Below are 22,890 nucleotides of genomic sequence, written 5' to 3' on the forward strand. Positions count from 1 at the left end.
ACAGTGAACATCACTTTATTAATTGAGATGAATTGGTTCCTCAAAAATGCAGAAATGGCTCGAGTCTACGGAATTCAATTTCACGAAGTCTGGACCCGAGGTTCCCAGTTAAGAGTTGAATCTATGCTTCTTCGATTGGCACACCGCATGAACTTCGTTGCTCCATCAGTAACACATCTTCAGCGAAACATGATGGGATCTCCCGAACAGCTTCAATTGATTCTGGAGCCTCAGTCGAAAGTGTACTTTGATCCAGTGATTGTTTTGGACTTCCAGTCTCTCTATCCCTCAATGGTCATCGCTTACAACTATTGTTATTCGACGATTCTCGGGAAAATTGCGAATTTGAATGCAATGAGCAATGAGAGTAAAAATCGAGAGGAGATTATTCTGGGAGCAATTAAGTATCATCCTAGTGTTCGTTTAAAAAGAGTTTATTCAAATATTTAAATTGTGTTTTTATAGAAAAACGACCTGGTTAAACTTGTGGCTTACAAGGAAGTTTGCGCATCTCCACTTGCAGCGATGTTCGTGAAGAAATCGAAACGAGAAGGAGTTCTTCCGCTTCTATTGAGAGAAGTAAAGCTTTAAATTTCATTTTTAAATGCTCCAAAAAAGAGAAAAAGGTATCTTACCGGGGGCAGGACTCGAACCTGCGTCGGGTCGAGGCCCTTCGAGTCACTGCGACTCGCGCCTTGCCCCACTCGGCCACCCCGGTAGATATTCTGAAAATGTGCGAACAATAATAAAACCCAATTGATACGGGATAAAAGAGGGGTTTTCGAGCAAATCGAATATGGGGAATCGATTGATATGTGTTAGAGTAAAAAATTGGGGATGTGGGTGCCTTTCCCCTTCATCAGAAGCAGTTAACGTTACTCGATCACTCTAACGTGCTTGAAAAACAGAAAATACGAATTTTCCGCAAATCAAAAGTAAACATTTTTCAGATTCTCTCTGCCAGAATCATGGTGAAGAATGCGATAAAACGAACAAAGAGCAAAAAGCTAAAACGGATTCTGGATGCACGTCAGCTGGCACTGAAGTTGGTTGCAAACGTTTCATACGGCTACACAGCGGCGAATTGGAGTGGACGCATGCCTTGTGCTGAATGTAGGGACAGATTTTGCCTCCGCGTCACTTCGAAACCGTCGTAATGCAGGCGAATGGATAAATTTCAGGGTTTTGAGACATGCTTTTTCTGAGAGAACACATTCTGAAAATCGAAAAACTCGACAATTTTCCTTTTTTTTTTTTGAGAACAGTTGGATTTTTTTCGATTTTCAAAAGGTGTTCGATCAGAAAAAGCATATTTGAAAACCCTAAAATTGTCTCTGTAGTCTGAAGTTTATCCATTCGCCTGCATTACCACGGTTTCAAAATGACTGGTTTTGAAGTGACGCGGAGCCCAAATTTTAAGCTCTTTGACACATTTTATACATTTCAGTAGCCGACGCAATTCTGGGAAAAGGTCGAGAGACACTGGAACGAGCTATCGAGATGGTGCAACGAGGAGATTATGGTGGATCGGAAGTGATTTATGGAGACACGGATAGTCTTTTCGTGTTGGTACGTGGAGCAAGTGTAGAGGAAGCGTTTGAAATCGGACGACGGATTGCTGATGACGTCACAAATTCGAATCCAGATCCGGTGGTTTTAAAACTAGAGAAAGTTTACAAAGGATGTGTTCTGGAAACGAAGAAACGATATGCTGGATGGATGTATGAACACGAGAATGATGAAGGATCGCTAGATGCGAAAGGGATCGAGACAGTGAGAAGAGACACGTGTCCGATTGTTTCAGAAGTTTTGGAAAAATGCTTGGATTGATTTTTTCACAGAATTGGAAGACATTGATTACCTATCTGAATACAATGGTACTATCACTTCAAAATGAGAATTTCTCGAAATTTGTGTTTTGTAAAGAATATCGAGGAGACTATTCACAACGGGCGATGGTTCCACAGAAGAAGCTTGCAGAGTAAGACCTGTAATAGAAGGGCTCCCACCCTGCCAAGTTTGAGTTCGATTATCTCCTTTTCTGTAACAAATATCAAAAATGTGTCAACTGATAAAATGTTTATCATAATATCAGAAGCGTTTTGTCAGTTGGCAAAAGTTTAATGTCTCTTACAGAAATAGAGATAAATTGGCTCAAAATGTATAAGTGAACAGAGCTACGCGGTCAGCTATGAACCTCTTTACCTTGAGGTCAATTATCTCGATTCCTGTAAGAGATATCAAGAAATTGTCAATTGATATAACGCTTCTGAATTTATGATAAACAATTTATCAGTTGACCAATTTTTGATATCTCTTACAGAAATTGAGATTTTTGAGCTCAAAGTACAATATGGCAAATACGACACCCAATACTTTACAGAGCTCGTCTTCGAAACTGCTCATCTCACATCACATTACGAGGAGAACGAGTTCCATATGTGATCATTGATGGAGTGTCTGGATCTACAGTATACTCATGTGTTAGATCAATAGAAAGCTTCGCGCGTAATCCGGAATACAAAATCAACACATACTACTATCTGAATGCACATATTCTCGCTGCCCTTCGAAGGGTTACTGACTTGATTCCAATGAAAATCGACTTTTTGCCACTAGCAGCTGATCAGTGTTTTGTGTAAGCTTAGCCTTTATGATCTGAGCTTAACCCTTCAAAAATAAATATTTCAGAACGGAATGTTCTCGAATCGGAAAAACGCCTTGGTGCATCGAATGTGAGACGAATCCAGAAGAATTGGCTCTGGCGTTAGTTCAGTCTGGGAGAGAAGGACGAGCAAGAACGCGTTAGTATTTCATTTACAGAATTTGAATTTGTGATTTTTTCCAGAAATTCGTCAAATCTGCACATCTTGTCAGTCTTCTACCACGAGAGTCAATGATGAACAAATTCTGGAATGCATGAATTTCTCGTGTCTTCTCCGTCAGACGATGTCGATTATGGAGAGAGCAAGGACGGATTCAATTGTTCAAGCTCATACATTGTTCTAGTCATTAATTTTGTGTTGTTTTTATTTATTTGCATGAAGACCATTATTCTAAAAATAGCTTTATCTTCGAACAAATATTAATATAAGAACAAATATTACAGAAAAAGAGAAACAAGAAAATTATAATTTGCAGAAAAATAACTTTAAAAACACGAAAGTTAACATCCGCAAGAGACAGTTTGAACACCTGAACTCTTCATTGAAGCCTGTCGATTCTTGGTCCATTGTGTCATCTGAAGAAGTGTTTCCAGAAGACGTTCCTTGGAATCTCCAGTTAAATTTGGATTGTGAGTGATTGATGGTTTGATGCATTCATAGATTTCATCAGTAAGAGACGCCCAATTGATCCAGAGTTGACGTTGAGCCGATTCACAAAGATCCGATAGAGCGACGGCACACAAATTGACCATTTCGGGAGTCTCGATGATTTCTGGAGTGTTTTTGGATTCTCCTGGCTTACTGTAGTATCTTTGGGTATCTTCTTGAACAACGAGAATCCATCCTTTGACAATACAAACAACAGTATACAGAATTGGATTCACATTGTCGAATGCTTTGAAATATTGTCTTGGCCAATGAGCACAGAGGATAGAAGATAGGAATGATGGAATTGATTTCCCGTCTTTTTCCATTATGTGTTTAGATGAAGCATCCATCAATTCATCTGACATTACAGCAGCGAAAATTGGATTTTCTGAAAAAATTAAATTAAATGAATCAAAAAATGAGGAAAACTTACTAAGAAGAACGACCATTAAGTCTGCAATGAACTCGGTTTCTCCTTTATCGAGAGCTGTCTCGATCATGGATTTACAAACTTTTTCCCAATCATCAATGTCCATTGTATCCAAAAGTAGGTCACTTGCAAGGATGTTTCTCTTGATTTGGGATGCTGATCGATCACTTCGGATACTCAAATCACTGATCTGTTCGATAAGATCTTCCACTTCCAGAAGTTCCTCAGGTGGAATCACATCCTCGATTCTTTGAGTTGGCTTACGAGTGATTGGTTTATCTTGAGATTGAGATGGTCCAGTGCATCGATCCGATCCTTTCATTCCAATTCTTTCGTTTTGATCCGATGAGAAGCAAACCTTATTCTGATCCTGACGATGGAATCTATCACTATAAGTTCCTTGATATCTGACAGCTCCCTTTCCACGTGGTTTTGATCTCTCCTCATTGTCTTCGGATCGGAACGGTTGACGATAGTTGTTTCCATTTCCACGACGAACATCCTGATTGTCCATACGACGATAGTTCAAGGAAGAATAGCAGTTTTCCTGTCCTTGGAAAGACACACGTCCAGTAAGGCGAGACATAGTTACAGTAGTAAATTGAAAGTAGACAGGAGGTAAGAGCAGTGAACAGTGTACTCAGAAATGAGACAGAATGATTATGTGGTAGTCAGAATCGAACAAATCGACATAGAAAGTGGGCGGAGTCTACCATCTTGGTCCCTGGGAAAACGGGGGAGGTTAACATTACATCCGGATTGGATGCGCGCATGTGTCCTCTTCACATAGGTTGAGGTGAAGGGGATACAGTTGTAAAACACAGTGAGATTAGTATAATTAATTAGAGATAAGATCTAAAAAATGACAATAATATGGACAGCCGGTTGACCTCCTGGGAAAAATTCGAAATCCTACGAAAATCTAGGAGTCTAGGGATATTAGATCTAGAAGGAAGTGTTGAAATATGGAATCTGATTTTTATCTTTCGAAATCTTATCAAAAAGAAATGCCGATCAGTTTCTGTTGAGGATCTTGTAGAACCCGGAAATTTAGGCTTTGAACTGGATTTGATGTAGTCTAGAATTCTTCATAAAACTGGAAACGCATTCTTCAGATTCACTGTATAAAGCATTGTATAAAGCTTAATTTTAGAAGTTTACGATTTTCAGAATACCGTATCTCGGTTCCTATAAGAAATATTGAAAATGAGTCAACTCACAAAGTGTGCATCATATAAGATTCTGCAAGATTCTGCAAAATTATTTGGAGATAATTTCTGAATCTGTTGTGAATGATCTTTCTGAGAATTCAGATCCTCAAAGATGATTTGATCCTAGATTGCCTAAATCCGAATGCTACAGAATTCTATTTTCTGTGTTTTTTTTTCAAATATAAAAGTGTGCTCAACGGTCGTTTCCTTCTTTTTCTATTCTTGGTGACACAAATCCAGGGTCTCCTCCTCGTTTTTTCTCGTTTTGTGCCCATTCAAAATTATGTCCCCCGAGGATCATTTTCCCATTTTGTCTCCGTCTCGTTTCTCTTTGCTCCGTCCCATTTTTTCTGAAGGCGACACAAAATGGGTGACACTATCATTTTTATTGTCCCTCTCGTTTTTTTTTGTCTTTTTTGAGACCCAAAAATGTTGCAAGATTCGATGTACGAACAGTTTTATGAGCTTCTTTTTTGTAAAAATGAAAACAACGTTTCCGCTGAATTTCTAACGACTTCTTTTTTCTCTTTTTCTTTTTCTGAATTTCAAATTCCTGAAGTTATATTCAAAAGTGGCTTCTTGAGTGCCTCAAGTACTTCTTCTTCCTCCGTGTACTTTAGATGTTTTGCACTAAAAACTTGATATCAAATATTCTAGAAAGTGCAAGATCTTATAAGGAGGGCTGTAGTTGTACCTGGATTACTGTAGCTTCCCCCAAAACCAGTTTAGCATTTCCTTTTCTTTATTCTCGATTTTTGAGTGAAATGACATCACTTATGAGTCAAAAAATGTTTCCGCTTGATTTGCTCTTCCTCCTTCTTCCTAAAAAATTTGGCCCAGGTTTTTATTAGCTTCCCTAAAAACATGTTTTTTATGATTTTTCTTTTTCTTCTCCTTATTTTTTCTTTGGTTCTTAAGAAGCACCTATAGTTTTTTGTTTGCTCCGGAGCAGAAGAAACGATAAAAGGGGCTTTCTCGACGTCTTCATGTTCTTCAATAAATCATATTGACCCTTTTCCTTTTTCAACCCACCCCGTTGTCTTCTGAATTGTCATCAATGAGCAGCACTTCGGAGATTATAAACTCTCGTTTTTTTCTCAGTTTTGGTTTCTGGAGTGAGAGCTCGAATTCACGGGTATAGCGCTGGAAAACAACTACGATACCACTTGAACCGCATGGTGCACAGGTAAAGCCGGGTGACCTAACGGCGGACAACCGGCTGCGGAAGGTTTAAGAATGGGTATAACCAGAGATGTTCGGATTCCGTTAACTATTTTTTTGTCCGAGTTTCATATTCCGGATTCCGAGAAAATTCATTTTCAAAAAATGTTTATTGGCGAAAATCAACTGTCACCAGAAGTAGTGTTGAAAATTCCGCTGTAAACAATGCAAAAATGAATCATCATATACGTTTTCTAGAATTTTCCTAAGTACTTGAGGTCCGGACATCCCTGGTTCACAGGTAAAGCGGGGTAGCCCAACGGCGGATGAAGGTTGAACAATTGGCTAGAATTTGCGTCTTTAAAGGTGGGGAGACATGATAAAATAATGTTCTCCAAATTCCTTTTAAAGATGCCCCTCGAAGAGTTGAACTTGTGGGGGCGAGGATTGAGGGTGCGGCGCCGCTACCGACTAAGCCAAGCAGGCAAAGAGAAAGCTGTCGCCCGATTGCATACATAAAGGCGAGGACGACAGCTGTACGCAGAGTGACATTAAGCGTTGTACACCGTCACGGTAGAATGCATACCCTAACTCCAAAAAACCTCCGAAAAATCTCCTGTCCCCCCCACCTTTAAGCTAATGGTGAAAGTGATAAAACGTATGAAAAGTTAACATTAGCAATTGGACGATATAGAAAGAAAATATGTTTTTCGGTACAATATTAAAGAATCATCATTTTGGTTACTGTAAATGCTCTGATAGAAGCCAACCCTATAAGTGCACTTTGAGCACAATTATCTTGATTCTTGTGAGACATATGTATAAAAAATGTATCAACTGATAAATTATTCATCATTGTATTACCAATATTTTATCAATTGGCAAATTTTTGATGTCTTGCATAGCAACCGAGTTAATTGAGCTCAAAGGGTTGTAGCCCATTCATGAAGCTTCAGCCACCGTATGCCCGCCGTTGGGCCGCCCGCTTTATCTAGAAGCGGAAAGCGTATATCTAACGTTATCAATTTAAAGATGCGAGAACTGTTCCAAAAAAAACCAAAATGAACCAAAAAACTGAAGGAGTATATCTATTTGTTATTCCACAATTTCTCCATGGTTTCCCCTCTCATGGCTCATTTGACATTCCAAAACAAGCTTTCCTGCGTTCGTTTTTTTTTTCGTTGGTTGTCGTCCGGAGAAATATGTCATTTTCTACTCAACTACGGAAAAATGGAACCTGTTATTTATGGAAAAAAGAAATAAAGAGACATGAAAATAGCGGAGGTTTCTTTTTGCATTTGGAACTTTTGGATTTCTTGGGAGTTTCTTGAAAAAATAATGTAGCATTTTCTATCTAAAATTTGGCGAATTCTCAAAAAATAGAAGTTACCGTATTCAGTTTTTTAAAATCAAAATTTGTAGTTCGCTCTGCTGTTCAAAACTTATTTCTAAGAAATCAATTAAGCCGATTTTCCAAGAGCGCACATCTGTTGTAAATCTTTATCAAGTAATAGAACAAGACACCCCCACCACCACTTTTATTTTTTTTTCTTCTAAATCTTCGAAGAAGATCACTGAGAAAAACAACTAATTAGACTTATTACGAAGTAATATTCCAGGCAGAATGTCAGTTATTTTAGTCGTTCATGTAGCTGAAATTGGCCAAACTCTGGTTTCTTAGAGATTCAGAAAAAGTGAGCTTTACTAATATCGACTCTATTCTTGGAAAATTTCAGGATGGTGATTTGAAAATCCAATTCATTTCTTGCAACAAAAACTCTTGAGATCTTCCAAGAACTGTCTGAAACTGTTTTGGAACGAAAATCCAACAACTAGTCAATTTTGAAATTTTCCATTTCTTGATAGTAAAAAGTTCAAAACTAATCACTGAAATTTTAAATGGAAAGCTCTGATCTATCTCTAACCACAAGACTACAGTAAACCAATTTTTACAAAGGCTACATTAAATTTACTACAAGAGATTGGATTCAAAATTGAGCGAAAAGTATATTTCAAAACTTTTTTATTGAGAAATGCCCAGAAAAATTTCCCAATTAAAATTCATTGAAGCTCTCGTAAAGATCGGGGCCTCGAAATTTCGGCAACTACGAAATTTCTATGAATTCCAGAGTTTTCGGTTAGAGGTTCCAACCGCAATCATTTTTGAAGGGCCGATTTGAAATAAATTTTGTTCCTATCCAAACTTTCTGAATTCCAGAAAATTCCAGGGTAATCAATCAACTGTTACAGTTCTATTGAAAACCTTCAATAGAAGGGCGCCCACACTTTCAACTTTGAGCCCAATCGCGGTTCCTGTCAAAGTTATCAAAATTTTGTCAACTGATAAATTGTTATTGGTATTGTGATAAAAATTTACCAGTTGTCAGCTTTTTTATATCTTTGACAGGAATCGAGATAAATTGGCTCAAAGTTAAAGGCCTTTCTATTGCAGGTTTTACTGTCGGCTACTTCCAATTTTTTCTCAGAACTTCAAACTCGTCTCCAACAATTTCAAACTCTATCCGCATCTCACCATAACTTCCCTCATGTCCCCGCCCGATTTTCTCCAATTATCTCTTTCTCTTTCTCTGTTTCTGACATAAATCTTTTCTGACGGAGCTAAAAGACTACTTTACTCTCCCCATCTACGAACCATATGTTGTCATATTCAGTTATTTCATTTTTGAAAACTCATAAAACGGAAGAGGAAAGAATTAGCAGCAAAAGAGCTCTCTCCAACTAGCTCCGCCCACTTTTCACATCTGTTCGACATTCAGCAAATTGCTCTCTCTCTCTCTCAGAATATATAAACATGATCGTCTTCAAAGCATAACATTTTTTTCTCTAACGGAAAAAAACGTCGATTTCTATTTCTTATCCTCCACCTTCACCCCTTTTTTCCTCATCAAAACAATCCAATTTCGGCGCATCTCTTTCTCTTCTTTTGCTCCAGAAAAAGGGGCGTGGCCTAATTTCTTTTCCTCTCTCGTCCCTCCCTCTTCCTCCGATTAACCCCGCCCATGTTTCCAGAGATTCTTCTACTATTCCTCCTATTTCTATTCTCGTTTTCTTCAGAATCCTGCCTGCCACGTGGCATTGCTCCATGTTGAGTGGATGCAGTACATCTTCCTCCTCTTTTTCTTCTTCCTCGTCACGGCTTCTTTGGCTTCCATTGTGACAGAAACATGTTATCCGGACACGTGAGTCTCTACTCTTTTTTGAAGATTTGCCGGACAAAGAATTTTGGGTGTTGGGTGAAATTAGATTAGAAAAAGAAGGAAATACCATGTCTAGAATCTTTGAAAGTTCAAGATTTCCATAGTTTTTGAGATCATGAAATGTTTAAAATTGTTTAAATCATTTTCAACTCAATGTTTCAAATTTGGCTTGTTGAGGGCTTCAAAATAAGTATAAACATGACCTATATTGCTTGTTTTTCAATTTTTCCAGGGTCCATGCGCTTTCAAGTTTGGGTTACTGTACCTATCCTCAATCCTTGCCGTGTTTATACTCTTTTTAAAGCGCTAAAGGCTACAAATCGGGAAAACTTGGTTTCAATTCATTTGGGTCAAAACTAGGACGGGAAACATTAGATTCGGTTCTCAAAAAATTCTCAAAAAGTCAACTTTGATAGATTTCGATAATTTCATATACCTATGGATTCCGAGTAAAAACTATAGAATTCTGAAGTTTCCCGAGTTTCAAAAATTCAATTTATTCGATTCTCAAAATCAAAATTTGTGAGATTTTGTAAATTTTTAAATGATCTATAGGTTCTAAAAACACCCGAGGAATTCCGGAACTTCAAAAATTCGAAAAAAAATTGTACACAACCAAAAAAAATTTTGATGTCTTTTCCAATTTTAAGATCGCACTAGAACAGTTTCACTAAATTTACAATAGACATGGTATATTCAATTTTTTGGGTCAGAATTCCATCCTTGAACCAGTTCCATCTAGCCTAGAAACCGCCGTTTGCCTTTTTCTAGGCCATATCAAAATTTTCTGAATGACGCAGCAAAAAAGCAACATCTACCACCGGAACCGTCTTTCTTTCCGTTTCCGTTTCCCTTTTTTTTGCTGCTAAAACATGAAATAATTGGAAACCTAATCTTTCTTTTTAGAGGAGAAGAAGATGCACTTCTTCTTCTAATTTGCTCTTCTTTCTCTTTTTCTGCTCCAGGAATTGAATTCTGAATTGAAAAACGTATAACGAGCTCAATATGATAATTGATGGGTCGTGGGGATTCAGATGAGCAGAACCATGTGTAAATGACAAATTGAAGGGGATGGATGGATGATAGTGTGACATGGACACCAACTACTTATTTTCGTATTTTCCGCTCCGCTATTCGTAAAACCATCTATTATGTATTAAAATGGAAAAGAGACTCTTCTTCTTCTTCTTCTTTTTTTCTCGGTTCTTCTCTCAAGAGATAGAAGAAGGAGGAGAAGAAGATTCTGATGTTTTTGATGAATGATTCTATCTTTATACATCTGAAAATAACAAAACAAATTGGGTCAGAGATGAGAGAAAGATCTGCTGAAGCAGAAACTGAAATTTTCATTGAATTTGGAAAACGAAACTTTTGAAACCATGAAAATTGAAAATTCAATAAAGAAACAATGGAATTCGAATTCTTTTTTTTTGGAAAATCCAGAATCGAATTAACTTTGTTAGAAAGTGCGCTCCAGTGAACTTATAATCTGATTTTGAATTTTGGAAAAGATGGCCTTTTAGAAAATCGGATTTTGTACAAATTTGGAAAAACGAAAATGTGGTTTTTTGTAGGGTTTAGGATTCTAAGTTTAGGATTCAAGCTAGATTCTAGGAAAATCTAAAAATTCTAATATTTCAACATTCTAAGGTTCCGAGATTCTGAAACTCGGACATTCGGAATTTTCTGGAAATTTCAGACATTGGCGAATATTGGGTTACCGGATTTTTGAAATTAAACATTTTTTGAATTATAAAAAGAATTTTCGGATTTCTGAATTTTTGAAAGTTCTAAATTTCTGAGAATTTATGATTCTTAGAATCCTAGGATCCCAGAATCCCAGAATCTCAGAATCTCGGAGTCTCAGAATTTCAGAATTTCAGAATTTCAGAATCTCAGAATCTCAGAATCTCAGAATCTCAGAGTCTCAGAATACGAGAATCCGAGAATCCGAGAATCCGAGAATCTCAGAATCTCAGAATCTTAGAGTCTTACAACTATTAGTATCCTAGAATCCAAGATTCCCAGAATCCCAGAACTGTAGAATCTGAGAATCTCAGAATCTGAAAACCTCAGAATCTTAAAATCTCAAAATCACAATATCTCAAAACTTCAGATTGTTAGAGTCTAGGAATCTGTGAGAATCACAAAATGGAGATCTTTCACGAATTCCAATAGAGCTTACTCTCTGAATCAAAGATTTCCGAATCTCGCAAGCTCGATCAATTATCGAAACTACAGTACTCCTTGCCCAGATTTCTTCAATAATTCACATTGACATTCCGTTCTTTTCTCTATTCAAAAACAGAGCCTTTTCCTTTCTTTTTTGGGCCCAAAGTGTTTCCTGAAAAAGTAGGAGCACCCAACCCATCGAAAACTTTCGTACCTCCTCCCGTTCCACGACTACTACGTCTTCTGGAGGGTAGATCAAAAAACAAAATAATTGAGAGAAAAAAAGAAAATGTGCAGTACGAAAACACAGAGAATGTTGCATATTTAAACATATGGAATAGAAGGGGAAAACAGGAAGAAAATGTGTGTCATTTACACACATAAATCAGCTGAAATTCCTGTATATAACAAGGCTAATCTTTTTGATTCTTTCCCCTTCTTCTTCTTCTTTTTTTCCACGTCTTCTAAAATAGAGGAGGGAAAATACGAAAAGGCTCTGCTCGATTTTCCAATTAATTGGAGACCTTCTCTTGATGAAAGATGAGCAGCACAACGTCTTCTGAAAGAGGAGGATTAACTCGGAAAAGTCATCCCACCCACGGGATGGGAAACAGAAAGACGACGTTTCACTCTCCCAGATTGAAAAAAAAACGAAACGAGACAGATTTCAATCAGATGAATGAGATGGGAAGGAAAGGTTAAAATGGGAGCTTGAAAAGAGATGAAGAGAGGGATTCAGGGATTTTCGAGAATCCTTTTTGACTCTTTAAATTTTAGGAAATAATTTTTGGATACTCAAAAATGCTGGAATTATGGTTTTTGATTTTTGAATCTTGTGAAACATGGCTATATATTTGGAAAATTGAAGTTAAAATCAAGAAGCGAAATTTGAAAATTGAAAATCCTGAAAACTTTTTTGATTTGAAAGTACTTTTTGTACACAATTTGAAAATCGGATAGATTCTAAATATCGAATTCATTGTGTTGGAACATGTTGCTTTTTAGAACTTTTGAAATTTAAAAAAAAACTGAAAATCCCAAATATCCAAAATTCTTGTTTCAATATTGTCAATTCCGACTTTACGACTCTCACTATTCGAAAAAAGTTTCCAAATATCTTAATTTTATAATTCCAGATTCTCAAGAATCTCAGAATCTCAGAATCTCAGAATCTCAGAATCCCAGAATCCCAGAATCCCTGACCCCAGAATCTCAGAACCTCAGAACCTCAGAATCTCAGAATCTCAGAATCTCAGAATCTAAGAATCTCAGAATCTCAGAATCTCAGAATCTCAGAATCTCAGAATCTAAGAATCTAAGAATCTAAGATTCTCAGAATCTCAGAATCTGAGCATCCCCATATCTGAGAATTTCAGAATCTGAGAATCTCAAAATCTGAGAATCTCAAAATCTTGGAATTTCAGAATCTCAGAATCTCGGAATCACAGGATTTCAGAATGTCAAAATCTCAGAATTTGAGCATCCCCATATCTGAGAATTTCAGAATCTCAAAATCTTGGAATTTCAGAATCTCAGAATCCTAGATTCTCAAAGCTTATACCCTGCCAGTTAGGTTTGAAGATACTTCAACTTCATTTTTTTCACATCTGAACTTCTTTTAAATTTTTGATTTTCCAAGCCAGAAAACATCCAAAACTTTTACTCTGTGCCCTGATTCGTACTCTGTTTTCTTGTTGACTGACCATCACCACCCACCAAAATAATATTTCCCTAACTTCCTTTTCCGTTTCCAAAACTTTTCTCACTCAAAACTCATATGTGATTGGGTCTCTTCTTCTTCTTTTCTCCACCACCTCGAATCGTCCTGCAAATTGAATTTGGGAGCTTCCCCCCCCCCCCCCCCCCCTCCCAAATGCGGAGACTTACTTACTTGGAGGCCAAGTATGAGAAAATGGGGGTCAGAAATATGGGTCAGATGAGACATTTTGAACATTTCTTTGTAAAAATTAAAACTTTGTGGATCCGAGCAAGGGATGTGAGGAACGCAACACTAGAAGAAGCCTTTTCAAACTATCAGCTTTGAACTCAATTAAATATTTCCGTTTCTGTAAAATATATCAAAAATATGTCCACTGATAAAATATTTATCACAATATCACCATAATTTTTTTCAGTTCATAGATTTCTAATATCTTTAACAAGAATCAAGATAATTGAGCTCAAAGTTGTCGGTTTGGGTGGGCTTTTACTATAGAAAATACGGTAGTCAAGTTTGAAGTCCTACAAAAGTTATCCGAAAAATTTCAATTTGTCTGAAAATTATGGAGTATACTAAACAAAAATAGAGCTTCAGTTTCATAATTGACATTTTCTTTGTATAAGTCCAACAAATCGAGATAATCGGTTTTAAAGTGACGCAATTCTCCTTTCAGTTCTTTTTTTCGCACTTTTTTGGTTCCAAGCGGCATATCTCACCAAGATGGAATTCGGCGGAAAATTTATCAATCACAAATTTGAAGATCTATTTTTGTTTAGTACAGTCGGAACTTTAAAAAAACTGAAAAATTCTGGAATACTTTTCAGGACTTCAAATTTGGCTACCGTATTGCCTGTAATAGAAGCCAATCCAAACCGTCAAGCTCGAGCTCAGTTATCTCGATTCCTATGAGAGATATCCAAAAGTGGTTAACTGATAAAATATTGGTCATGTTATGATAAACAATTTATCAGTTGACAAGTTTTTGATACTTTTTACTGGAATCGAGATAATTGAACTCAAACTGAGGTGGGCTTCTATGAGAGCAAGTCGAAGCTAGCTATTTTTTTCTAAACTTCAAAACGGTAAAAAAGTTCGCTTCAAAGTTTATAAAAATTCTCGATTCTGCTTTTAATAAAAATCTACGAGAAGAATGGGTTTTTTTGGCTCAAAAATTGAATTTTTGAAAACTGTTGGCTCCGCCCTTTAGCCAGTAAAACCAGCCAAACAATCTACTTCCTTCCAAAATTGGGACTTCCATTCGTCGGTTTTCTTTTTTTTCGGCCTTATTCTATTTCTCACTTACTCCGGAAGGCGCCAAAAAATGGAGGGTAATTTGGGAGAAGAAGAAGAAGCTTCTGTGTTAGAGACTCCCTAGAGGGATCAACTGGAATGGATAGAAGAAGAAGAAGAATGGAAAAAGGAAGGGAATGGATAAAAAATGAAGAAAAAATGGTGTTGATGGGGGCAAGAGAATGGGGAGAGAAATTGGAAAAAAGAGGTGATGATTGACTGGGTTTTAGGAAAAATGGAAAATCAGAGGAAGACGTTTTTGGGGAGACTGGGGGATAAGAAAAGTAGGGAACCAGAAGAAGAGCTGGAATTGAAGAATCTGACAATCTGAAAATGTGAAATCTGGAAATGGTAGTAACTCTGAATCTCGATGTTAAGCTTAAATATTCTCAAGAATTTTCAAAATTCTCAATTTATTTTTTAAAATTTAAGTGAGGAAAAATATTGAACTTCTCGCGGAAGGGTTCAGAAAAAAATCTAATTTCAAAAAATGGGAAACGCGCTCCACTGAAAAAATGGTCGAAAAATTCATTTTTGAGCGAGAAATGTGAATTGCTGGGTGAAAAATCTACAAAATTGAGTTTTTGAGCCATTTTTATCAGTCAAACTTAGATTTTTTTTCAAAAAATGTTTTCTTGTGTAAATCTGAAAATGCGATCTATTGAGAAAATTTTTTTGAAAAATTCATTTTTGAGCGAGAAATACAAATTGCCGAGTAAAAATCGAAGAGATCGACTTTTCGAGAATTTTCTTGAAAATCTAGAATCTCCAAATCAAACTTTTTTATAAAAAATATCAAGTTTCTGAAAACCAAAAAAAAAATTTTTCGATATTTTCAGATGCGCCGATCCCGAAATGGACACATTCTTCTCGTATGGAACGTGCTGTGATAACGAGTGTTGCTATCGTCTCAGATATTGGGTCTAGTAAGTTCTTTCCTTTTGGGGGGTTTTTATTAATTCAAACATTTTCAGTCCCGCCAGTATAGCAGGCATAGGATTCGTGGCTGGCGCATTCTTCGCCCTTTGCTTTCAATGTCGCTGAACTCGTCGGGAATCCCTCTTTCTTCAACTTCTCACATATTTCATATCAATTAATTAAAAAATTTTCTTTGGATTTTCATATTTTTATGTTCATGAAAAAACGTTTTTTGGGAAAAAAATAAAATAGAATAAATGATTTGATTTGGATGAAAAATGTGTGTGTGGAGAAGCATATAAGAAACACTTCTAAAGGGAGAGATGGTGCAAAAAATGTACACAGGTTGTTGGAAAAGGGGGAAAAACAAAATATAAAATAACAAGGATATATCGATGGGCGGAGCCTATTGGGGTGGGAGAGGACAGAGAACATATTGTTTTTGCAGACAAAAAGATCGGATCACAGATTCGAAACGAGGAGGATTGAGAGGAGAAAAAGAACTAACCAAATTTCTAAAAGTTTACAAAATAAAGAAGATCCCTGAAAAGGTTGTGGGGTGTGTTTCGAGTCTAAAATCAGTTCTAATAGAACACATTATAAAAATCACTAGTCGTTTTTGTTTTCTGCTCGTAAACCATATACTATAGAAAAACTTTTTGGTTTGGGGGGGCTCTCACAGAAGAATTGGGGGGATTGAGGTATTTTTGATGGGAGATGAGAATTAGAAGAATTGGAAAAAAGAATCTCAACGGACAGAAGAATTTGAGAAAAGAATTGGGAACAGCAGCAAACACGTTTTGGTATGGATCAAAGAACCCGGGGACAGCTCCAGAATCCCACTGCCACGTGGCGAAATCAAGTCTAGAACAAGATCTCATAACTATGACGTGGGGTGGGGAGAGAGAGAAGAGGGGCTCGAGATTTCTATTATCACATTTTCAGAAGAATTGAATGAGAAATTTATATATTACTTTTGGACTATATACGCATTTTTTGAGGAGACTGGAAAAATTGAATAATTTGTTGTGTGGAGGAACCGTATCATTTTGATGAGGAGAGGGGGCCGAGTGGGACTAGGAAATTATTAGAAACAACGAAGAAAAACTGATATGCAACGGCAAGCTGGTCTGGCGTGAGAAGAGAAAAAGATAATCAACAAAATGAACAACAACTGAATGAATTCCTTTTTTGTACAGAGTTTTGTGCAATTCAATCTGAGCATATGGCGAGAAAGATGGCGGTGATGATGACTTAGAAGGCATTTGATCTGAAAATTTGGGAAAAATGAAATATTGAAAAAATCAAATTTAACTGAAATGTACTTCACAAAACTGAAAACAGAAAGCTATGTTAGATGACCGAAACTCGTGTATTTGCTCGTCAAGATGCCAGAGTGTCGTAAAGTAAAATTCACCGTACGCAAACACCTTGACGCGCAAATGCACGAATTCAGGCCGCTGCCGATTTTTGTCATTTTCTAACCTATTTTTAAAGGGGGACTCCGACCAAAAAATTTTTATTGCATTAAAATGTTCGAAAAGTTGTCTATTTTCCCACTATTATAGCGACAAATTCGAAAAAAAAATCCGAAATCCCCGAAAAATGCCGTTAAAAGCGAAAAATTTTCAAAAAAAAGTTGCTAGGAGGGACGAGGATTTGAATTCCCGCGCAGTAAGAAACCTAGGCCACGGCGCCTGACAGCCGTTTTTTCAAGTGGCCGACAGTGGTTTTTTACGTTTTTTACCTGCCGGACTTGAAAACCGAAAAAATTCGGAAAAATTTCCGTGTAAGAAAGGCGCTATGATGCCGTGGCCTAAGTTTTTCACTGCGCGGCAATTCAAATCCTATTTTTTTAACGTCGTTTTTCAGGGATTTAGGATTTTTAAAGAATTTTTTCGCAATAATATTTGGAAAATACATATTTTTTGTGACATTTTAAGGTAAAAATTTTTGATCGGAGTCCCCCTTCAAAGTTAAAAACAAACAAAATGATAGTAGAAAAGCATGCAACACACAAAAAGAGAAACTGAAAGCACTACCTCACTCCGATTCACTCTCTACTCACAAATTAAGATTGTCGTAGAAGAAATCGTTGCCGACGCCAAACGCCGCGTCCATACCGCCGTTTGTCTGATTTTGTTGCATGTATTGATTTACTTGTTCTTCCTGAAAACAATTGAAATTTTAGAAAAGATCACAATTTTCAAATTTCTAGATGCTTACCCAAGCGTTCAGATAGTCCGTTAACGAAGAGAGTCCAGGCCTGGATAATCGTTCGTGCACAACGTTTTGTAGATCATCATAGAGATAGGCATCCAAATCGATCGCTGTTCGATCCACCGTCACATTTCCAGATGGATAAGTGATAGGGACGACCAATCGAAGAGGTGGCACTGGCTGGTTTCTCATTTTGGCCGAAACGATAATGTGGTTTGCATCGTGTCTCTGATGGTTTGGTTCGATCTCGAATCTTCCTTCCATTGCCTGCAGCTCCTTTCTCGCCGCGTCATTCAGATTCACTCTTGGTCCTCCACCCATGGAGCTTCCTGGTCCAATGTGGAGTGTTGGCTGAAGAGCGTCGATTGGATTTGGCAAGAAGTCATCATAAGTGAAGTCGTCGAGATTCGAAAGTCCACCGATTGATCCAGGTGCTCCCATTTTCGGTGTTCCCATTGTATTCAGCGATGGTGCACCTGAACTTGGTCCTGACATACTTCCACTCATCGAGTTCCGGTCTCTTCCAATTGGTCCTGGTCCGTTTTGCATTCCTCTCATGTTGTTTCTCATCGCTGCTGGACTTGGATATGGATTGTGTCGATGGCTGTTGACTGGAGAGTTCATCTCGTGTCCCATATCCCCTCGATACATCGGTCCTCCATGCATCGGTCCTCCACCACCCATCATCATCGGATCGGTAGGCATCATTCGTTGTTGCTGTGGTTGCTGCCACATTTGTTGCTGATGCATTTGCATATGATGTGGTGGTGGTGGTCCACCCATTCCATACTGTCCATGGTTGTATCCTGGATGTCCATATGGATTATGTACCTGTCCATTACTCATCATTCCATGATCACCATTCATCACCGGATCATTCATTCCCATATGTCCCGGATTTCCTCCTCCCATTGGATTGATATTCAAGAAGTCTTGTTTTCTAGCAATCCACGTCTCCAGATGATTCAAATATTCCAGACTAACAACTCGTCTTCCTTCCAAAACACTCAACATCACTTCCAATTTATGAGCAGCTTCATGATTTCCTTCTTGCCTACATTGCCTTGCTCTCGTTCTCAAACTATCACAACTTCCACGCATGTTTCTCAACTTCATCTGATACACGTTCTGATCCTCGATACTCATCACTCCCTGATTCACCGGCATCGCTCCAGGTCGCTGTGGTGCACCTGGAACTCCTCCTGGATTGCCTGGTACTCCCGCACGTCCTCCTGCCGCATTTCTATCCCCTCCCGGTGGCGCCATTTGATTGTGATGACCTGGATATTGTTGTGGCTGATTGATAAGCGACTCGAGGACTGATGACGTTCCAGTCGGTGTGGTTTGCTGTCCATTCATCGGTCGGTTCGGGTAACCTCCGTGGCCTTGCTGTGGCGGCATACCTCCCCACGGTTGTTGTTGTTGGTACATATGACCTTGAGGATCCCATGGCCCACGAGATTGATCCATCTGTAAAAACGAATACTCGTTTTCTTTATCAATTGATAAATTAAACTGTTTACCTCCTTCTTCATTGGCTGACCGTACGGGTTGCCTCCCATTGGTCCACCAGCACCCGGCGGTCCATTCATCATACCGTATCCACCGTATCCACCCGGTCCGTTCATTCCCATATTTGGAGCGCCCATCTGTGGTGGTGGTTGTCCCATTGGTGGTCCGCCGGCACCTCCATTCATTGTTGGAGCTCCTGGCTGTGCACCAGCTCCGTTTGGGAATGGTGCATTTGGAGTCGTTGAACCTGGTGCACCAGAAGATGGCTGAGATCCAGGAGTAGTCTGTCCTCCAGGGGCGGCACGAAGAGCAGCGGAATCCGGGGATGGGAAAGATGCGACAGCAGCAGCAACTGCTGCAGAAGCAGATACAGTTCCAGTGACCGCAGGAGCCGAAGGAGTAGTAGATGCTTGTGTAGTAGCAGTGGTAACTGGTGGATTCCGAGCTTGTGCAGATGTCGGTTGAGGGTCCGGAGGTACAGGCGCTCGATAGCCAGGCGTACCCACACCTGTTCCAAGCACTGCTGTCGTACATGGTGGACTATGGAATTGTGATGGTTGGAGGACGGAAGGTACGGCGGCCGATTTGCTATTACAATTGATGGCGTTGATCACCTTCGCAATCGTCCTCATATATTCATCTTTTGACATACACTTTGCGAACACGTACTCTTCGACTTGCCGTGCATCGCCAGGCACCGGAAGGTTCGGCGCATTCTGACGATTCCGCGCCAACTCGGGTTCACTGAAAATTCATTAATTCATTTGAATGCGATGCCAAATCAACTCACAGTCTCTGAATGACATGCTCGCGGAATTTGGGCGAAGGCCAGTCCTCTTCGCTCATCTTCCGTACCTCTTTTTGAGCGAACGGAGCTTTTCCAAGCGAATCAACTACCGACGACGTCAACGTGGTAGCGGTGGGGTGTTGTTCTCGAAACGATCAACACACTCGACAAAAAAAAACAAAAACGAAATGTTCGATTCCCTGCAAAATGTTTTTTTAGATGCACTTACATATCTAAATATCCATTGCTATAGACCAACCTGTTCAAAATGCCGTCCTCTCCAAAAAACGGCACACAATCACACTGTTTCGATTCGTTCCCCAAATTATCCTGTAAATTATTAATTAGGTCAAATAAGATAGAAAAAAATCAATAGAAAAATAGATAAGATACGGTGGACGTGCCGGAGCAACGTTTAGTAACATTATAAAGAGAAATGGAATAAAGAAAGAGGTTGAAACTTTATTAGGCATTTACAGAATGTTAAGTGCAGCTAGGTGTGCTGCTAGAGTTCCAGCGGACACAGGAGCCGAAGGAGCAGCAAATTCCTGCGCTGTTTTTTTTAAATTCCTGCGCTGGAGGATGGCGGGTACGTCGGCGGCTGTCATAGGGGTAGATCCCTCGGCTGGTTTCCTTGCCAAATTGATTCCGTTGATGATCTTCGCAATCGTCCACATGTATTCATCTTTCGTCGGACACTGTGCGAAGACGTCCTCTTCGACCTCCCGTGCATTGCCAGGCAACGGAAAATTCGACACATTCTGACTGTTCTTTTCCATCTCAGCTTCACTGAAAATTTATAAATTCTTTATTGATGCGTTATAGAACAACTCACAGTCTTTGAATGATAAGCTCGCGAAATCGGGATGAAGGCCAGTCCTGTTCACTCCTGGAAATTATTAATTAGGTCAAATAGGAGAGAAAAAGTCAATATAAAAATATATAAGATACTGAGGACGTGCCGGAGCAACGTTTAGAAATATAACAAGTAGTGATTTTCAAAAGTTTTAATTTTGGGAAAAATATTCAGAAAGTGTTAATATTTCTGTTATATTTGTTGAAAAAACACGTTGCTCCCAAAAAGTTAACGGTCCATCTTTTGGGAGATCCGAAAGATTCACGTGGCTCACAAAAATTTTTGAAATTTCAGTACTTTGATGTTAAAATTAAAACTTTTGAAATTCACTACTTGTTATATGATGCAGGAAAATGGAATATAATGAATTAACAGATTTAAACTTTCTTAAGTATTTACAGAAAATAGAGGTTAGTATATAAATGAGATACATTTTCTGGACCAGATCTGATATTATCCTGAAGCGCGGCCCGTTTAGAACATTTTCAGAATGAAGGTTAATATTGTTTTGTAATGTTTTGAAGAAAAAGAGGAAGTAGTCATTTTCTTACTGATTCGATGATGGAGAATGGCTTTCTTATAGCGCTGATCACCTTCTCAATCGTCCTTAGGTATTCATCTTTTGACATGGCCTTTACGAAGACGTACTCTTCGATCTGCCATGCATTGCCAGGCAACGGTAAATTCGACACATTCTGACTGTTCCTTTCCATCTCAGCTTCACTGAAAGTTTGTATTTATTTTTTTTTGAATTCGGTGTCAAACAACTTACAGTCTCCGAATGACACGCTCGCGGAATCGGGGCCAGTCTTCTAAATCCATCTTCAGAACTATCCTGGAAATTATTAATTAGGTCAAATAAGAGAGAAAAAAGAAATTCAGAGAAATAGATAAGATACGAAGGACGTACCGGAGCAACGCTTAGAAACATCATAGAGTGAAATTGAATATAATCACAGGGTGCAACTTTTATTATGCATTCACAGAATGTTAAATTAATTAAGTGAGGGTGTTGGTATATAAATAAAGTACATTTGTCTAGACCAGATCCTGATATTATCACTGGGTGCGTTATAACTCGTGAAGAAAAATCTCGGAATGCAAAAGAATCACGGAATGCAGATTTGAATACTTCGATTATGGTTTTGGGTTTGGTTCGAAAAAGAAGAAGAAGAAGCCATTTTCTTATTCTTTTTTATCCGACTCCTTTTCATTTTTCTTCTCATCCTCTTGGTCTTGCTCAGAAGCCGAAGAGCGAACACAGAACGAGAAGAAGCGGACGACACGACGCCAGGCGTTCTTGACACTGCAACGATGCTCGACGACGCTGATGGTCACAGTTGGCTCGACGCCAGGAATCGGCTTTTCTCTCATTGCGATGTGTGGCTTTGGAGATGGCTGCTGTCCAAGCAGTTTGATGCGCTCGTCTACCTTGGCCAGATAGTCATCCTTTCCATCGGCGGCATCGAAGGCTTGTTGCTCAGATTGCTGTGGGGTTAAAGTTTGAGCGACTCCAGATTTGGCATACTCAGTTTCGCTGGAAAAGATTTTGAATAATTCGTTCGTTTATGATATTTCTTACAGTTTGTGGACGATTTCCTTACGAAAGGAATTCGACGGAAAGTCCGTCTCGTCTTTTTTCGGCACCTCCTCTTTTTCTCCTTCAACTGATCCTTGCCTATTCTGATAGCTGAGCGAGATGAACACCTTCTTCATTGATGCCACGTATTGCTCCTTGGTCGTCGCCTTCTCGAAAACGTACACCTCGACCTTGTTCGGATCAGTTGGCACTGGCAAGTTTGGCTGGTTTAGACGCGTTTTGGTAAGTTCCGGCTCACTAAAACCGATATTTTCTTTTCTATTTATTTCTAGCAGGGTTTCTGAGGAGCTTAGCCAAAAAAGCTCGGAATTTTGAACTTTAAAAAAACTCACAGTCTGCGCACCACCTCCTGACGAAAAGTGTCCGATGGCCAATCGTCCTCACCGCTCAGGTTAATATCATCTGGAAATATTTTTTTTACGTCAGGAATCAAATTTCAAAAATAAACTCACCGATTCCTACAATTTCCTCCTCCATTTCG

The 22,890-nt window shown here is 38.6% G+C and overlaps 7 protein-coding genes and 1 non-coding gene across 8 annotated transcripts in view; 3 read left to right on the plus strand and 5 right to left on the minus strand.

The window, feature by feature from the left end:
• The window catches only part of CBG09081, a gene marked incomplete at both ends in the record, with an annotated part of 7,069 nt that extends 4,060 nt beyond the window's left edge, over nucleotides 1-3,009 (plus strand). The window contains 9 exons of the mRNA XM_045243611.1: nucleotides 1-417; nucleotides 466-579; nucleotides 951-1,113; nucleotides 1,448-1,773; nucleotides 1,805-1,877; nucleotides 1,936-1,981; nucleotides 2,384-2,638; nucleotides 2,692-2,804; nucleotides 2,849-3,009. The exon at nucleotides 1-417 is cut by the window's left edge and continues 1,800 nt beyond it. Coding sequence (XP_045093893.1) covers nucleotides 1-417; nucleotides 466-579; nucleotides 951-1,113; nucleotides 1,448-1,773; nucleotides 1,805-1,877; nucleotides 1,936-1,981; nucleotides 2,384-2,638; nucleotides 2,692-2,804; nucleotides 2,849-3,009 — 1,668 coding nt within the window. The remainder of the gene's footprint in view (nucleotides 418-465; nucleotides 580-950; nucleotides 1,114-1,447; nucleotides 1,774-1,804; nucleotides 1,878-1,935; nucleotides 1,982-2,383; nucleotides 2,639-2,691; nucleotides 2,805-2,848) is intronic.
• Nucleotides 633-718, minus strand: CBG29023. Its single transcript has one exon. It is a non-coding gene (tRNA).
• Nucleotides 3,010-3,166: 157 nt separating the features above from the next.
• On the minus strand, nucleotides 3,167-4,330 carry CBG09080 (the record flags this gene model as incomplete). The annotated part of the gene is made up of 1 exon (XM_045243612.1): nucleotides 3,167-4,330. The coding sequence occupies one exon, from the start codon at nucleotides 4,328-4,330 to the stop codon at nucleotides 3,167-3,169; it is 1,164 nt and encodes a 387-aa protein (XP_045093894.1).
• A 7,716-nt stretch (nucleotides 4,331-12,046) lies between these two features.
• On the plus strand, nucleotides 12,047-12,833 carry CBG09079 (the record flags this gene model as incomplete). The annotated part of the gene is made up of 2 exons (XM_002641169.1): nucleotides 12,047-12,203; nucleotides 12,643-12,833. The coding sequence occupies 2 exons, from the start codon at nucleotides 12,047-12,049 to the stop codon at nucleotides 12,831-12,833; spliced, it is 348 nt and encodes a 115-aa protein (XP_002641215.1).
• A 2,538-nt stretch (nucleotides 12,834-15,371) lies between these two features.
• CBG09078 lies at nucleotides 15,372-15,560 on the plus strand (the record flags this gene model as incomplete). The annotated part of the gene is made up of 2 exons (XM_002641168.1): nucleotides 15,372-15,442; nucleotides 15,491-15,560. The coding sequence occupies 2 exons, from the start codon at nucleotides 15,372-15,374 to the stop codon at nucleotides 15,558-15,560; spliced, it is 141 nt and encodes a 46-aa protein (XP_002641214.1).
• Nucleotides 15,561-17,498: 1,938 nt separating this feature from the next.
• On the minus strand, nucleotides 17,499-20,012 carry Cbr-mdt-15 (the record flags this gene model as incomplete). The annotated part of the gene is made up of 4 exons (XM_002641167.1): nucleotides 17,499-17,603; nucleotides 17,661-19,124; nucleotides 19,178-19,910; nucleotides 19,957-20,012. 4 exons carry the CDS (start codon nucleotides 20,010-20,012, stop codon nucleotides 17,499-17,501), a joined length of 2,358 nt encoding a protein of 785 aa, XP_002641213.1.
• Nucleotides 20,013-20,426: 414 nt separating this feature from the next.
• Nucleotides 20,427-21,631, minus strand: CBG25838 (the record flags this gene model as incomplete). The annotated part of the gene is made up of 4 exons (XM_045243613.1): nucleotides 20,427-20,742; nucleotides 20,789-20,832; nucleotides 21,361-21,532; nucleotides 21,582-21,631. 4 exons carry the CDS (start codon nucleotides 21,629-21,631, stop codon nucleotides 20,427-20,429), a joined length of 582 nt encoding a protein of 193 aa, XP_045098853.1.
• Nucleotides 21,632-21,994: 363 nt separating this feature from the next.
• Nucleotides 21,995-22,886, minus strand: CBG25839 (the record flags this gene model as incomplete). Its single annotated transcript, XM_045243614.1, has 4 exons — nucleotides 21,995-22,346; nucleotides 22,392-22,646; nucleotides 22,742-22,811; nucleotides 22,862-22,886. 4 exons carry the CDS (start codon nucleotides 22,884-22,886, stop codon nucleotides 21,995-21,997), a joined length of 702 nt encoding a protein of 233 aa, XP_045098854.1.
• Between the last annotated feature and the right edge of the window lie 4 nt (nucleotides 22,887-22,890).

This window comes from Caenorhabditis briggsae (assembly GCF_000004555.2).
Source record: "Caenorhabditis briggsae complete genome, chrIII, whole genome shotgun sequence".
Lineage (NCBI taxonomy): Eukaryota > Metazoa > Nematoda > Chromadorea > Rhabditida > Rhabditidae > Caenorhabditis > Caenorhabditis briggsae.